This window comes from Chanodichthys erythropterus, chromosome 20, assembly GCF_024489055.1.
Source record: "Chanodichthys erythropterus isolate Z2021 chromosome 20, ASM2448905v1, whole genome shotgun sequence".
Classification (NCBI taxonomy): Eukaryota; Metazoa; Chordata; class Actinopteri; order Cypriniformes; family Xenocyprididae; genus Chanodichthys; species Chanodichthys erythropterus.
The window spans coordinates 31,306,898-31,323,344 of NC_090240.1; the positions used below are offsets into that span (position 1 = coordinate 31,306,898).

General features: G+C 35.5%; 1 protein-coding gene across 4 annotated transcripts; it reads left to right on the forward strand.

The window, feature by feature from the left end:
• Nucleotides 1–323: 323 nt before the first annotated feature.
• Nucleotides 324–7,565, forward strand: copz1 (COPI coat complex subunit zeta 1). Of its 4 annotated transcripts, none has more exons than XM_067371304.1 (9): nucleotides 324–445; nucleotides 807–875; nucleotides 1,049–1,130; nucleotides 1,213–1,304; nucleotides 1,384–1,439; nucleotides 1,539–1,616; nucleotides 4,361–4,412; nucleotides 4,586–4,684; nucleotides 6,760–7,565. In XM_067371304.1, exons 1-9 carry the CDS (start codon nucleotides 428–430, stop codon nucleotides 6,805–6,807), a joined length of 594 nt encoding a protein of 197 aa, XP_067227405.1. In that variant the 5' UTR covers nucleotides 324–427; the 3' UTR covers nucleotides 6,808–7,565. The 4 variants fall into 4 exon arrangements, with proteins under 4 accessions (XP_067227405.1, XP_067227406.1, XP_067227408.1 ...); XM_067371305.1 differs by having other exon boundaries at nucleotides 4,646–4,684; nucleotides 6,760–7,537; XM_067371307.1 differs by lacking the exon at nucleotides 4,586–4,684 and having other exon boundaries at nucleotides 6,760–7,562.
• The last annotated feature ends 8,882 nt before the right edge of the window (nucleotides 7,566–16,447 follow it).

The window sequence follows — 16,447 nt, forward strand, 5'->3', positions numbered from 1 at the left end:
GCGTATATATATATATATATATATATATATATATATATATATATATATATATATATATATATATATATATATATATATATATATATATATATAATTTCATGGTATTTGTGAGAAACATTTGGCACCATAGCTGTAGGATACACATTTTACACAACTGGAAGCTTTCGATTTATGTGCTTCTATTCTATCCTCTTGTACACATTGTACACTACTATTACTACTACTAATAATAACTGCGTTGTGTATATAAGTCAATTCAAAACATTCTTATTTATTTATTTCCCACAGTATTTTTCCGCAATTATCAATGACCTTACAAAGTACTTCCGCTTAGTTTTGCCCTTTTACCTCATGTCGTAAGCGGAAGTACACATACGCAGGAATTCAATACACGGAGCTGGAGTGAGTAACTTCTGCACAGTACAAGATGGATACGCTAATACTGGTAATATGATTTTATCTCTGTATCCCCATATTTGTTATTAAAGTGTAAAACATCAGCTAGCAGTTAAATCTGTTCTGTTTCCTGTTCAAATAGCCCTCCCGCTACATCCGCTAAACAATGAATCAATCAGACGTGTTTAACAACAACAACAACAACAACAACAACGTGTATATGATATGTATTGTATTTAAAGGTTATAATAGATTATAGGGAAAAATATATTATAATATTGACTTTACAAGCTCAGCAGTTGCTGATGGGCATCTTGAGCTACAGTTACAAGTCTGCGTAACCTTTGCCCTGATCAGCTGATGAATGTGACTGTATTTCATTGGTCATGTTTGTGTCTGTGCTGTGACAGGAGCCCTCTCTCTACACTGTAAAAGCTGTTCTGATCATGGACAATGACGGAGAGAGACTTTATGCCAAGGTGAGATTACCAGATGAACATCTGGATCATGAATAAATATTGCATGAGCTTTTTGTTTGCATAAGGTGTATGGAAGAGTGTTTATTAGCAATATATTTGACTTCTATTTCAGTAATATAGAAGTGGCTCTGTATTATAAGCTTCATATATTAGTTTGACTGTGTTTGTTTCAGTATTATGATGACACATACCCCACAGTGAAAGAGCAGAAAGCCTTTGAGAAGAACATCTTCAACAAGACACACAGGACAGACAGTGAGTGATTATGTTACTGTCAGTCTTGTGTTCGCCAACATAAAGTCATATTTTGAAATCATTCTTCCTCTCTTCGACACAGGTGAAATAGCATTGCTGGAGGGTCTAACGGTTGTGTATAAGAGCAATATTGATTTGTATTTCTATGTAATCGGCAGCTCCCATGAAAATGAGGTAATGCTTTATACTTCATCCAGTATTGTCTCTTTCCATCATAACCGTGTGAATCTCATAATTGTCTTTGTTCACACAGCTCATGCTTATGTCAGTGTTGAATTGCCTCTTTGATTCCTTGAGCCAAATGTTGAGGTAATGTAGAAAAGATTTTCTCATTGTGAGTTATATGGTCTCTGTCAGTAACCCCCCAACCAAAACAATAAAAACTGTTTGACTTCTTCGTCTTATTAGGAAAAATGTAGAAAAGAGAGCCCTGCTTGAAAATATGGAGGGTCTTTTCCTGGCCGTTGATGAGATTGTTGATGGAGGGTAAGGCGTAATTAATGTATTCAAACTTATTCAATTAAAAGAAAAAAGGAGGAAACCAGAAGGAAACAATTTTGTTCCATAGAGATCTTGCTGGACGTACACTACTATTCAAAAGTTTGGGGTCGGTAAGATTTTTTAATGTTTTTGAAATGCCAACACTGCATTTATTTGATGAAGAATAAAGTAAAAACAGTAAAATTGTAAATTAGAGTTTAAACATATATTTTAAAATGTGATGGCAAAACTGAATTTTCAGCATCATTACTCTTCAATGTTACATGATCCATCAGAAAATTAGTAATTTGCTGCTCAAGAAACATTTCTTATGACCAATAGCTATGTTTCCATCTAAAGTTGCAAATTTAACTTATGCGCAAAATTGTAATATCACATAAAACATTCACCGTTTCCATCCTATTGTTGTTCAAGAGAACAAAATCATCACTTCCTGGGAAATTGGCACAAAGTATCTGTACTAGAAATGGAAGTTGCTGCGATCGGGGAAGCAGCTGTAGCTCTTTTTTCGTACATCATAAATGACTTGTGTCTCATAGTGCGCAGACGAAATGTAAAAAACGCCGCCATGTTATCTTGCGTACGGATGCTTGGTGTTTGTGAATGCAATTGTGTGAGACGCTTCTTGGAGGGAATTATACCAAATCATTTTGAGAGACTTTAGCGCAGGCATTTTTATCAAACCAACATTGAGATGTTGTGCAATGAAATTGGTCCACTGGTTAGTCCAGTTATCCATTCACATCCACTGTTGAGGCAAAGTTATGTGAGGTTTTTTTGTGCGCATTGAGGGATATACGGTAAACTTGTTTCCATCGTAGTTTATGCGCATGTCTTCATATCTGATTAAAAAAATGTGGTTACACTTTAGTTTAGGGTCCAATTCTCACTATTAACTAGTTGCTTATTAGCATGCATATAACTATGATATTGGCTGTTTATTAGTACTTATTAAGCACATATGAATGCCTTATTCTGCATGACCATATTCTATATCCTTAATCTACCCAATACCTAAACTTAACAACTCTACCTTACTAACTATTATTTAAGCAGTAATTAGGAGTTTATTAAGGCAAAAGCCATAGTTAATAGTCAGAATTGGACCCTAATCTAAAGTGTGACCAAAAATGTATCCCCTCAATTGAGTGCATGTTATTTATGTGCGTTTTTAGAATTTATGCCCATCTTGGCATTTCCATCCAACGCTTTTTTTATGCGATATCCCAAAATGCGCAAAAAAAAAAAAAAAAAAATAGATGGCTGGAAACATAGCTAATGTTGAAAGTATTTGTGCTGCATAACAGTTTTATGGAAACCATGATCATTTTTTTCAAGATTCTTTGATGGATAGAAAGTTGAATAGAGCAGCATTTATTTAAAATAATAATAAAAAACTTCTGTAACATTATACATCACTTTTGATCAATTTGATGCATCCTTTCTGAATAAAGGTATTAAGTTCTTTGAAAAAAATCTTCTTGACCCCAAACCTCTGAATGTGTACGTTATATATTTTACATTCATGTATTTGTCAGATGCTCTTATCTAAAGAAGTTTAATCAGCATGTGTATTCTCTGGGAGTCAAACCTACTGTGCTCTACTAGTTGACCTTCAGAATTTTATATGGATTGTATTATAGTATTTTTATTTTTTATTACAATTAATATTTTAAAGGGTTAGTTCACCCAAAAATGAAATTTCTGTCATTAATTGTTCACCCTCATGTCGTTCTACACCTGTAAGACCTTCATTCATCTTCGGAACACAAATTAAGATATTTTTGATGAAATCTGAGAAGTATATGACTCGTCCATAGATATATAATCAACACTTTCAAGGTCTAGAAAGTTAGTAAAGACATTGTTAAAACAGTCGACGTGACTACAGTGGTTCAACCTTAATGGTATGAAGCGACGAGAATACTTTTTGTGGGCAAAAACTAATTAATGACAGAATTTTCATTTTTGGGTGAACTAACCCTTTAAGTAGGGTGAATTCAGGTTAATTGGCCACTTTTTTTCCCATTGAGAAAGTGTCCCAATCAACCTGAATACACCCTATTATACTAAATTTTTTTGTGCATTTTTCATTCATTTATATAATCATATTTATACTGCATTTAAAAAGATAATTGGGCATCAGCAGGCCCACACAGAATCAACAGCTAAAGAATTCCACAGACATGCAAATCATTCATAAAATACTATAAATCAACATCTCCTTTCATCATTTATTGGATATTCTAGCTGTTTTGATTATATTATGCTTTCAGCTAACAATAAGACTGTTGTACTCCTTTCAGCTCTGTTTAACACTTTTATCATGTATAAATATGCCAATCCTGCAGCTCAAACAGTAGAACATGGTGCAAATCCCAGATTTTAGGCAAGTTTCCCAGGGGATGCATGAACTAATGAAATGGATACCTTGAATGCAATGCAATGAAAGAACAAATGCATTACCAAAAAAATAATTGCAGAAACAGTCTATAGATTCCTTTTGGGTCTAGACATCGGCCACTGAAAACTCCTCTGTGACCACTAGCGCTCATGCGGGCGACATAAGATTGATTCTGGCGAGTGTTGTTTCCTGATCCTGTCCACATCCTTTCCTGTTTTCTCTATATTCTCTAAAAAGGAGGCATGCATTTTGGAAAACATTCGGAATAGTCTAAAAATCACATTGTTTTGTTTGCAGCACTGATCAGTCATTGTGTGTTTTGCAGTGTGATCCTGGAGAGTGACCCACAGCAGGTGGTTCACCGTGTTGCTTTGAGGGTAACTACTTCTTGCTCTCCTCTATTGACTCCCATTACACTGTTGTGAATGTTAATCTGATTAGTATTTGTTGCCTCTGCTTCATCTCGTGCTCTGACGCCAGTGATGAGCATTATGGTACTGCTAGGCAGCTATTAAGTTTGATTTCCAATAATCTTGCATGTACGAGACAGGAAGCAAGCACGCCAGCAGTCCTAAAGTCATCAGCATCTCCCTCTCTCATCTCATTCCAGGGTGATGACGTGCCTCTGACAGAACAGACAGTCACTCAGGTGAGAGAAGGTGTCCTTCAGCAGCACCTGTCGCGATCACAGCTCTTATGTTTACTGGCGGCTCTGCGATTTACCCATGATTCATTTAAAAAATGAGTCCGTGGTGGTCTGGTTTCACAGCTCCCACATTAAGAACGTTCCCCCGCGCCGCCGCTAACCTGGGTTCCCGCGTGTGTCTGCCGCATGTAAACATGATGGCTAATTATTGGCGGCTGTCTGCCAGAGATGGCTCCCCGTGGCTGCCGTAGTCGTGAGTGCGGACTGATTAATGTTCTCATTTAAGAGGCCCTGCGACAGGCTGCCTGTATCCCTTTCGTGTCCGTGATTAATGGCTGTCTCCTCGTCTTCCCTGCTATACGGTTATGCTTTGCCTTGCCTCGTGCAAATTAAGATGATGAATTAATTCCTGGATGTTTTGCTGCGCCTGCATTACTCGATTACAGGTTACCCCTCAATGTTCGCACCTTTAGATATAAAAGTTTAGCTTTTTCACTTCTGCAGTTTTTCATTTTAGATACACTACCGTTCAAAAGTTTGGGGTCAGTAAGATTTTGTTTTTCGAAAGAAAGAATTAAGGATTTTGTTCAGCAAGGATGCATTACATTTATCAAAAGTGACAGTGAAGATATTTATTCTAATAAATGCTGTTCTTTTGAACTTTATATTCATCTAAAAATCCTGAAAAAAAAGTATCATGGTTTCCACACACATATTAAGCAGCACAACAGTTTTCAACATTAAGAAATGTTTCTTGAGCAGCAAATCATCATATTAGAATGATTTCTGAAGGATCATGTGACACTGGAGTAATGATGCTGAAAATTCAGCTTTGATCACAGGAATAAATTACATTTAACAATATATATTAAAATGCAATAATATTTCACAATGTTACTGTTTTAGTATTTTTAATCAAATAAATGCAGCCTTGGTGAGCAATTTCTTATTGTCCTCAAACTTTTGAATTTTTTTTTTTTGTTTTAGGATTTTGAAAAAATAAATGAGAAATTTTATAATTTAGGCTTTTGGACCTCATTGTATCTTAAAGAGGAGGTGCTAATATTTTGCCTTGAATTCTTCTAAGTATTGAAAACCATAAAGCATTGCCCTCCGCCCTGATGGATGTGTGTATCTTAAGAAAAATGATGGCATTAATGAGTCAAGAACACAAACACGTTAAAATTCAATTACCTTTTGTAGCTTTGGAGACAAGTGAGGTTTTTTGGGAGTGGTTTGGCCTATCTGTCCTCACTGAGTGATTGGATTTACTGAAGAGGAACACAAAACATTTCAAATAAATGATTCCGAAGATGGTAATTCATTCTAATTAAATGTGACTAATTATTTTGCATTGCCTAATTTAAAACATCAGGTTATAATAAATTGGCAGAACCCCTTTCATATATTCTTTCCTAAGATCCTATTGACACCTCAAATTAATTATAACAACCATTATAAATGGATTTAAATGAGCACCAAGTAATGTTTCTTCCATTTAAAGTTTGACATCTAAAAAAACTTCTCACTTTAATTCACTTTATCTTGGTAACCCTTATATTATCAGATTGATTGTGGATTACATTTATTATATTATATTAAATTAATACATTTTATTTTTTATAATAATTTTAGCACTTTTCATTTAATAATAATTGGTGAATGTAAAAATGTTCACTATTGGTGAATTTAAAAAAAATGTGTATATAATAATATAATATAATATATATATATATATATATATAATATATATATATATATACACACACAATTTGGTTTGACTGTGTGTGTATTTGACACCTTGAACATTTCATTCATTAATATAGTTTATTCACTATAGTTATAAAAAAAAAAAAAAAAAAAAAAAAAACAAAAAAATTTATAATTTTTGGTTTGTCTGTGCACATATATATATATATATATATATATATATACATATATATATATATATATATATATATATATATATATATATATATATATATATAAATTTTAAAAAATATGATGCTAATATTGTACATAATATTGTAAGTAAATGTCTTGGTTCTAACTTTATTGGATGTTTTTGTTATTTCTAGGTGCTACAGTCAGCTAAGGAACAGATCAAATGGTCTCTACTCCGATAGGACACTTTTGGTCCCGTTCCTGAACTGAGATGAGGGGAATGAATGAGACTCGACCACTTTTCATCACTACTTTCCTATCTGCCCTTTTCCTCGAGTGTTTTCTTGATTGTTAAAGTGCACATCCACTGAAAACGACTTCTAGTATTTCTATCTCTCTAATAGAAGACCAAGAACATGACTGTTTCAAAAGAATATTGTCTTGGCTAGACTTTCTTTTTAGGGAAAAGTACCGGGGCATGTTTTTTTATCCCATTCCAGTAAGCGCTTGAATATATGACTGGTTTTGTGAATGATATCACTGTTGTACTGTGAGATTTTCATTACGATTCATCTACATTCCAGTGGTTGATCTTGTTCTCTGTTCTTCCCTCTGACCTGTGTTTTGATTGAAGTAAAGAAACCGTTTAATCCTAGTTCTTCTGCAGTGTGTGTTTTCCTCTTTTTGGGTACTATTGGGTTTGCAGGGGCGGTTGTGACTTTTTCCCTTGCCAATATGTTGAGGTCACTTTGTTTACTGTGTTGTGAGTTTTAAGTCAATCATCACTTACTACTGCTCATACGTAGGATTAGGGACTCTTTCGATGAGCTAGTATTTATGTTACCTCCCTAGCAACCAAATAGAAATGTTTAAAATAGCATTTGAGTTGCTAAGCAGATTTATAAAATATTAGGTACTGTTAGCGCTTAGAGAACATTAAAGATGCTCCAATATTTATGAGATAACAACATTTATGAAATCTTGTGAATACAAAACTATTGAAAATTACACCTAGTTTAGATCTCTTTTTAAAATTGTGTGTATATGTATGTATATATATATATATATATGATAGATAAAATATAATATAAATTCCAATTGAATTGCCTCTCCCTCACTACTCTATCAAGGACTCAAAGTCAATGCAAGAGCGCCCTCTCCTGGTTGTAAATGAGAAACAATCCTAAGGCTGAACTGCACTTAACATTTACTACAGTTTTTAACTTTGTTTTTTGTTGCTCTTTTATGCTTGCTAGGCAGTACATCATGCATGTAAAATTACAAGTGTTTTAATGCATCCACAATACAATACATCAATTTTTTCTTTGTCTAAATTTATGGTCGATTTTGAATTGGTTGTAAATTACATGCAGCAAATGGCACAATTTTAAGAGGTCCTAAAACAGGCTGTTATTTAAAAGCCCCAAATAGCTGTTTTGGCCACAAGCCCTCTCACACTGCATCAGGAAAGTGTTTGTTCCACTAAATATTTTGGCGTTAAACTGGTTGTTGCTAAAAACTGTGCTGTGTGTGTGTGCAGGGCGGGGCAGGTGGGGGGTTGAGGTTCAGGTAAATCCTACGTTATGGGGACAAAATGTCCTCACAAAGATGGCAAATATCTGGAATCCTTGACCTTGGGACATTTTTAGGTCTCCATGAGAAAGTTTCCTGTGAGGGTTGTGTTTAGGGGTGGGGGATAGATAGAATATACAGTTTGTACAACATAAAAATCATTACATCTAAGGAATGTCACCATAAAGCATGAAAACCCAATGTGTGTGTGGTCTGGCATATGTGGTTTATGAGGACACAAATATGTATAATGACATGGTTATTACAATGTAAATGTCTTAAAAACATACTAAACTGTGATTGTTTGAAATTCAAAAAATGCTTTTCTGTGATGGGTGGGTTAGTGTACAGGAGGATGAAATATACAGTTTGCATGGTATAATAACTCTGTGTGTGTGTGTGTGTGTGTGTGTGTAGCAAAATGCTGCAAGGAGGTTTGACAGCTTTGCATGCCTGCTTTTTCTCTGGTGGATTCCTCCCGTCTCTCATTTTAATGCAAATGAAAGGTTCCCCCTGGAGAAACGGTTGTAAAAATAGTAGTATATCATGTACATGCCTCAGAATCATACCTAGGACACAGTTATCGCACTGGGGGTGGAGACCAGACATGTGCAACCTCAGGGGTCACAGTGACCAATGCTTTGAAAGAGTTCACTAAGATTTTATCAGGGTTCATGCAAAGAGCCGATGCTACGGCTGTGTCTGAAACAGAAGGGGAGCTGCCCACAGTCAATGACTTATAAAGCATATTTGTATTTTGTTCCAGTCACTGTATTCGGCAAACATAATGTGACTCGTCTAATGATCTACAGCAAATTAAAGAGAGCTTTAGACATAACCAAGCAAATATTTTCAATGAATGACTTCTTTCTGCTCCATCAGACACCATTTTTATTCTTTCCAACAACCACTGAACCATCTAGAGCAAATTTAATATTACAAAATAAATATTTAATGACTTCAATGCCTGTTTCCCTGTAGAAATGGAATCATAAGTTGGAAGAAGACATAAGTAATGAATGACTTCTTTAAACCAGTGTTATTTTTATAGTATCATTGGTATACTAATTTTGTTAATATTTTGAATTAAATCATTTTGAAAGTTTTTGTGATTTTGTTGTGTTTGTCCTTTATATTAGTTTTCATTTTTAATGTCTGTATCGTTTTTATTACGTTTTAGATTTTATTTAGATTTGTTTTTTAGTACTTCAACGTAAAATAAACGAAAATGAGAAATAATTTTTTGGCTACTAGCTGAAGTAAAATAAGTTTAAGTTTTTTATATTTTATTTTGTTTCAGTTAATGTTTATTTTATTTCAAATAGTGAAAATGTTTTTTTTTTTTTATGGTTTTAGATTTAGTTAACAATAATAACCCTGCTTTAAACTTCATTACACACCAAATAAAATTTTTTCCACCAACCAACAAACCACATGCACAGGTTTATGGGATATGATGAACAAATTCGAATGAGGTTTATGATTATCAAGTAAATACTTAAGTAATATTTTACTATATAAATGGCAAAAAAAAAAAAAAAAAATCAATGAATGAGTGCATAAATTTACTCTCAAGCACCATATCATACTTTAGTTTCTAAATCAGATCTAAATTAACACTTTTTTTAATCAGAATTTTGTTTTTTGGAAAGTTATATTATTTTAATTTTTTTTTATTGTATGTCTATTCCTCACACCCTCCTTTCCATTCACAAAAAATTAAATATGGCTCCTATCCTGACTATCATCCATTCTCCTGATTTGTACCGCAGAAGCTGTAATGGAAACCGATCTTCAGCGGCTTTGACCGCAGGTTACAAAAGTTCACCGCCATGTGGGATATGCAGTAGTAATGAAAGACAGGTTTAGGACAGGGCTTGTTTAGGCCAGTTTGGGTCTATAACACACAGCTGCAGACGGAGAACTTCCTTGGCATTGGTTCAGCACACCTCCACAACCTTCTATTCCTCTCGATCTTCCTCTTTAATAATGCATTGGCATCCATATGAAAGTAGTTGGGAAAGTTTCCTTTGTCTCGGCTGATGTCCTAAAGCGTGCTGTTTTGAGGAATGAAACACGACGTTGGCCCCTGAGCACTCCACCCTCCCAGAGGGAGTTCCCTAACCCCGTCTCCCAGAGCCGCGCGAGCGGTGGCGTCTTATCTCCAAAGCATGAGAGCCTTCAGCTCGAAATTTATTTGACCAATTGAGCTAAGTAGCTCTTTCATTATGAGGTCATTCATTATGATTCATTAGTGGATGGGTAAGAGTCACAGATAAAACCTCAAGACGTCTCGCTCATCTGTGTGTTATGAAGTGTACAACATGCTCCCACTGAATAAAGCAAAGTGCTGTGGGACTGTGGAACAAGGCTTTTTTTTTTTTTTCAAGATATTATCATCTGTAATAAAGGAAAAAGGGGAAAGGCTAATCAAAACGCCTGAGAGGATGTACAAGGTATTTGTGTTAATAGTAATTTAACTTTTAAAGGTAAAGTGTGCCTTTTTTGAGGTAAATATGCAGAGACAACTATAAGAAAGCCATTGTTGATTCTCCTGAAAAGAGGAAATGCTGCAACTCTGTGGTGCTATAAAAACATTCCTCTGTTTGTTTGAGTTGAAGAATGTCTGTTAGCATTCCCATGCATTTCAACGGCAGTTGCAATTCAGTTTTGCAGATAAGTTCAATAATAAATACATTTAAAACAATTCTTGCTAAAGGTGTGTTTACAAAGAAACTTTTTTCAGTCTTTTCATAGATCACACATACTGAAAAAGACAATGTGTATCTTTAACAACACATCATATGAAAAACTAGTCAGTAACTACACTGATTTAAGTCTCACAGTTAGTTAGCTGCGTGTGTTTGGTTCACAAAAAATATCCGGCTCATAAAGAGTCATTGGTTCTGAAATTTGCGCTATACGTTTCTGAATCATTAAAGCAAACGGCTCATAAGAATCATTCATTTGGGAATCGGAATGGATGCATTGTACGTTTTTGATTCACAAAAAGCCCAGCATACTCATTCTTTCGGGACTCGGACTACACTGGTTGCACTGTATGTTTTTGATTCATTAAAAGAACCGGCTCTAAAGAGTCAATTGACCAGCAATCAGACTACATTGGTCGTTCTGTATGTTTTTGATTCACTAAATAGAATCGGGACATAAGATTCATTCGTTCAGGAGTCGGACCACATTGGTTGTGATGCTGAATGGGTAGTAAATTAAACTACGTCAGTGTTTTTCTATGTACCAGATATGTTCGGTTCTTGAACGAATCGTTCTTTTGAGCCGGTTGAAACCAGTTCATAGGAAGTAACCAGTTGTGCCGGTTCACTAATCGAACTGAATTGAACTTTAGTTATGGGTTGATGACGCAAGACACACACAAGCCGAAGTAGCTCGTCCAACTCAAAAAGAACCGATTGAGCCATTTCAACCAACTGTCGAAGTTTGCCGAGTATTACCGAGGAGTCTGACGAGTGACGATACCGAATATGTGTGTTGTGGTTGCGAATCTTATCAAAGATGTAGGCTAATCAATATAAGTCAGTTGTGACGACATAAAGGATCCACGATCCAGTGAAACTATGACCACAAACCATTAAGTGAATGAAAGGCAATATTCAGCATTAGGCAATTTCAATTTGCATTGACACAAATGATTTTATTTAAACGTTTCATTGATATAACATGACATTGAGTTGTTAGAAAAGAAATGCATAGTGACATCATAGCATTATGAACCTATGAATCGGCTTTTTGAACCGGTTCATTGAGCGGAACTGTCCGAAAAGAACCGGTTCGTAGAAATGAATCGGACTTTGCATCACTAGTACCGGTATCTGCAGACAATTAAAGCATGAGAACCGCTGATGGAGCCACCCCTACAGAGGCCCTTAAGGGACATGTTGAAGAAAGAAATATGAGATGGGATGAAAAAATTATTTGGCAATACTTTTGCGTTCCCCTGAGAAACTTCACGTTTGCACACAAAATGTTTGCATTCCCCCGAGAAACTTTGCGTTCACTTGCAAAGAACACAAAAGTTTTGCGAGCGAAAGCAAAGTTTCTCGGGGGAATGCAAAATGTTTGCGAGAGAATGCAAAAGCATTGCCAAATAATTTTTCCTTACATCACATATTTTTTTTCCACTACCATGTCCCCTTAAGAGTTTCATACGCCCCCTTTTTCAGAGGCGTTGGCTCCGGAAGTATTTTTTCCATTCATTTCTCTAAAAAAGTCTTTGTTAAAGCGTTATAAGCCATGAACTAAGCCAATCAGCTACAAGGTGAATCATAACATTACAAACTTTGATTTGAAGCAAAAAAGTATTTGAAAATCAGACAAAAATATAAAAGGTACAAGACTGTGTACTCAATCCCATGAAGCATTGCAAACAGCATAATTGAGTTAAAAATGATGGAGAAGTATAAAACTACTCATTTAAAAATGTTAATTATATATAGGCCTATAAAAACAATATATTTAAGTTTATTGCAAAATATGCATATATATACAAATATGTAAGTATTTTGAGAGGCTGATTCAATTGTATCATTTGCAGTGCTTCATGAGAGGGGGCGGAGCTAAAGAGCTTTTTTGGCACGATGACTCTCTAATTGGTAGAATTTTCTGCACAGCATCATGGGTAATGTAAAACAAATTCTGTTGTGAAACATGATTATTTTCAAAATTATTTGAAATAATGCTGGCTGACGGCTTCAGCAGAAGCAAATACCATCGATAAACAACCTCGTAGCTCACAGTAGGTCTGTCTTTAAAGGTTTACAAGTTATCGTTAAAAATCAATTCCCCTATGGAGAAAATGGAGTTTTTATTTCCAGGACACGATTGTTTCACTCTGTTTATGTGTAAAAAATACACAGCAATGTTTCAATGGCTGTCAATGAAGCACATTTTTTTGTTTATTTACCAGCATTAGGCAAGCAAACCAGACAAAACTTGAACACCTAAGCCACACTTAAAAATACATTGATGCCTTTGCATTAAATAACAGAATATTAAATCAAGTGGCATTTAAAACAAAAAAAAGCAAATATAGCAAAGATAAAGCACTTTTCAATGATAAAAATAAAAAAGTCTGTGAACTGTAAAATATAAACTAAATGAACACTGTAAAAAAAAAAACAAAAAAAAAACAGATAATGTACTGACGGAAAATTACCAGGACATTATCCAGTAATTTTACAGACATTTCCATTAACCCTAAAACACAACGCAATGAAGTTCAAAATTCAAAATACAGGTAAAACACCTGTAAAAAATCAAATTCGGAAAATTCTGTCAAATTAATACAGTAAATTGTGCCCTATGTTTACGTATTTATTTTTTAGAGTTTAATTTAAATAACTACACATCCATCACATTAACCCTGCTAGCACATGTGTTTGAACAGGGAAACTGACCACATCCACTAAAACATTACTTTTCATTAGTTTGCTACTTTTCTATGACATTCAGGCCATTTGAAATTCAGACATACAATTGAGTCTGTTTTAAGTTTCAAAAGTGTCCAAATACTCTTTGAGGCCACTGATTATCTGGGCAACGAGAGACCTGTTTGAAAAAGTCACGTACCTTGACCTTAATCTAATAAACCTGAAAAAGTGTATTGCCCTCAGGAACAATATGTTCCACTGAATGGTCGTGTTTATGACCTGAAGCAATCACTATATTGATGCATCTGATTTGAATAGCATGTTCTTAACCTTTTATGTAGTATGAGAGGAATGGGGCGGTATCAAGGTTACGGATACATGTATGTATCTGTATAGATAGCAAAAGGGCAGGTGTTGAGATCAGCCTTCTGTATGACTCCAGAAGGGCAGAAATGAGGTTATATTTGACCCCCATTTTTCGTCTACAGCCCGCTAACATAGCTGATGCTCCTGCGGCCTTTCATCTGGATATTTCAGCAGCGCTTACGGGCATGCAGCCGATGAATGCCTTTCATCGACTAATTACAGTGGCACGGCTGTAAAAAGGCAAAAAGGTAATTTATATTAATTATAGAGGAATGAGTATAATAGACTGAAACAGCGCGGCTTGACACGCTGTACAAAACACGCAGTAAAATTGTCAGAGGCGTGTGGACTAGAGGCCTGTAATTGATAGATGCTGCTTGTGTGTGTGTGTGTGTGTGTGTGTGTAGTGGTGAATGTGTGCAGCAGTCAATAAATTATCATCTTCTGCAAGCTTACAGTCTGTATGTCACCAAATGAGTATTCCAGACTCACATGCACACATCGACTGCCCTTTTTCACAAAAATCTGCACACTTATTGCAATCAGAGACATTTTCTATTCTCAGGTGAGGGGGAGGGTGACACAGAAGCGTCAGTGTTTCATATTAATCATGCATGCAGCTCAGGGCGAAGCTGAGCAAACAGCGCGCCTGCGATAAATGTGGGTAAATTACGGCATGCTCTCGGAACAGGCAAATTTGGACAGGCCAAATTCATCAAAAGACCATAGAAAATGACTCAGAATAGAGGAAGGGTAACACATGAATGGATTTGGTCACCGTCAGGCCGAGATAAGAGCACTGCTCGCCATCACCGCGGTCCCCAGGTTCGAGTGGTCACTGAGGGAAACGCCTCTGTAAGGCCTGATGTGTTTTATGGCGCCTCTCACCCTCACTGGGCCTGTTTATGGATTCCCGTCGAATAGAAAATCATTTCACCTTGGAGGCAGAGGCGGCCAAAATCAACAGCAATGCCACAGCTTTTGCTGATCCAGTAGTATTTCAACATGCTATTCTATCCGGTGTAAAAATAACATCTTCTTTGCAGTATTTTACTTCGGTTATTTGTCTCTTGAAATCATCAGAAGCATTCGATAGCTTGTTTTTAATCACGTAGTTTTTAAAAAACAAATTAATAAATTATATTAATTTATAAAAAAAAAAATTTAAATTCTTAAAAAATAAGAATGGATGAGATGGACAAAATTCAGTACTGTGCTGGTTTAGAAACAGAAAATCACAACAGATGCTGACACTGTTTTCACGGTAACCAGATCAACATTGTGAACGAAATTCTACAAAACTGAAGTGAAAACACCAAATTATTATGCAATGGGATAAAATATCTTCTCTTCTCTGCAAATGATACCATGAAGAATGTGAATATTTAACCAAGTCAAAACAATTAATTTCAGTATCAACAAATGCAAAATGCTATTAAAGGGTTAGTTCACCCAAAAATGAAAAATCTGTCATTAATTACTCACCCTCATGCCGTTCCACACCCGTAAGACCTTCATTCATCTTTGGAACACAAATTAAGATATTTGTGATAAAATCCAATGGCTCAGTGAGACCTCCAATGACAGCAAGATGATTAACACTTTCAGAAAGCTACTAAAACATATTAAAAACATTTCATGTGACTACAGTGGTCCAACCTATAATTTTGTGCACCAAAAAAACAAAATAATGACTTTATTCAACAATATCTAATGATGGGCGATTTCAAAACACTGCTTCATGAAGCTTTGAAGCTTTACGAATCTTTTGTTTCGAATCAGTGGTTCAGAGCGTGTATCGAACTGCCAAAGTCACCCCCCCCAGTAGTGAACCACTGAAATTTCGAAACACTTATGACGTAACGAAGCATCATTTACTGAAATCACGTGACTTTGTCAGTTTGATACGTGCTCCGAACCACTGATTCAAAACAAAAGATTCGTAAAGCTTCATGAAGCAGTGTTGTGAAATCGCCCATCATTAGATATTGTGGAATAAAGTCGGTATTTTGTTTTTTTGGTGCACTAAAAGTATTCTCGTCGCGTCATCACATTAAGGTTGAACCACTGTAGTCACATGAACTGTTTTAAATACGTCTTTAGTAGCTTTCTGGGCATCTGAAAGTGTTAATTATCTTGCTGTCAATGCAGGCCTCACTGAGTCATTGGATTTCATCAAAAATATCTTAATTTGTGTTCTGAAGGTGAATGAAGGTCTTACAGGTGTGGAATGACATGAGGGTGAGTAATTAATGACAGAATTTTCATTTTAGGTGAACTAACCCTTTAAAGGTGACAAAAAACGGTAAACAATAAAAGCTCCTTGTGGTTTCTCGATTTGAGCAACCATAAATGACACAAAACATAGGTATTTTGAGTTTCTGATAGCGATTCCCATATAAAAAAAAAATCACTTCCTGCCCTCCAACTGCATTTCGCGCCACAGCAATGACGCCATGCGCAAACTACAAATTTTCATTTTGCAGGTCTACAATCTGCACAGATAAATCTGATATAATGATCCCAGCTTCTTAGTTAG

What these genes read in the sequence shown, in the direction of transcription:
- copz1 (XM_067371304.1), top strand. An exon ending in TTCACCGTGTTGCTTTGAGG is followed by an intron (nt 4,413 to 4,585) that starts GTAACTACTTCT and finishes TGTACGAGACAG; the next exon opens with GAAGCAAGCACGCCAGCAGT. An exon ending in CAGAACAGACAGTCACTCAG is followed by an intron (nt 4,685 to 6,759) that starts GTGAGAGAAGGT and finishes TGTTATTTCTAG; the next exon opens with GTGCTACAGTCAGCTAAGGA.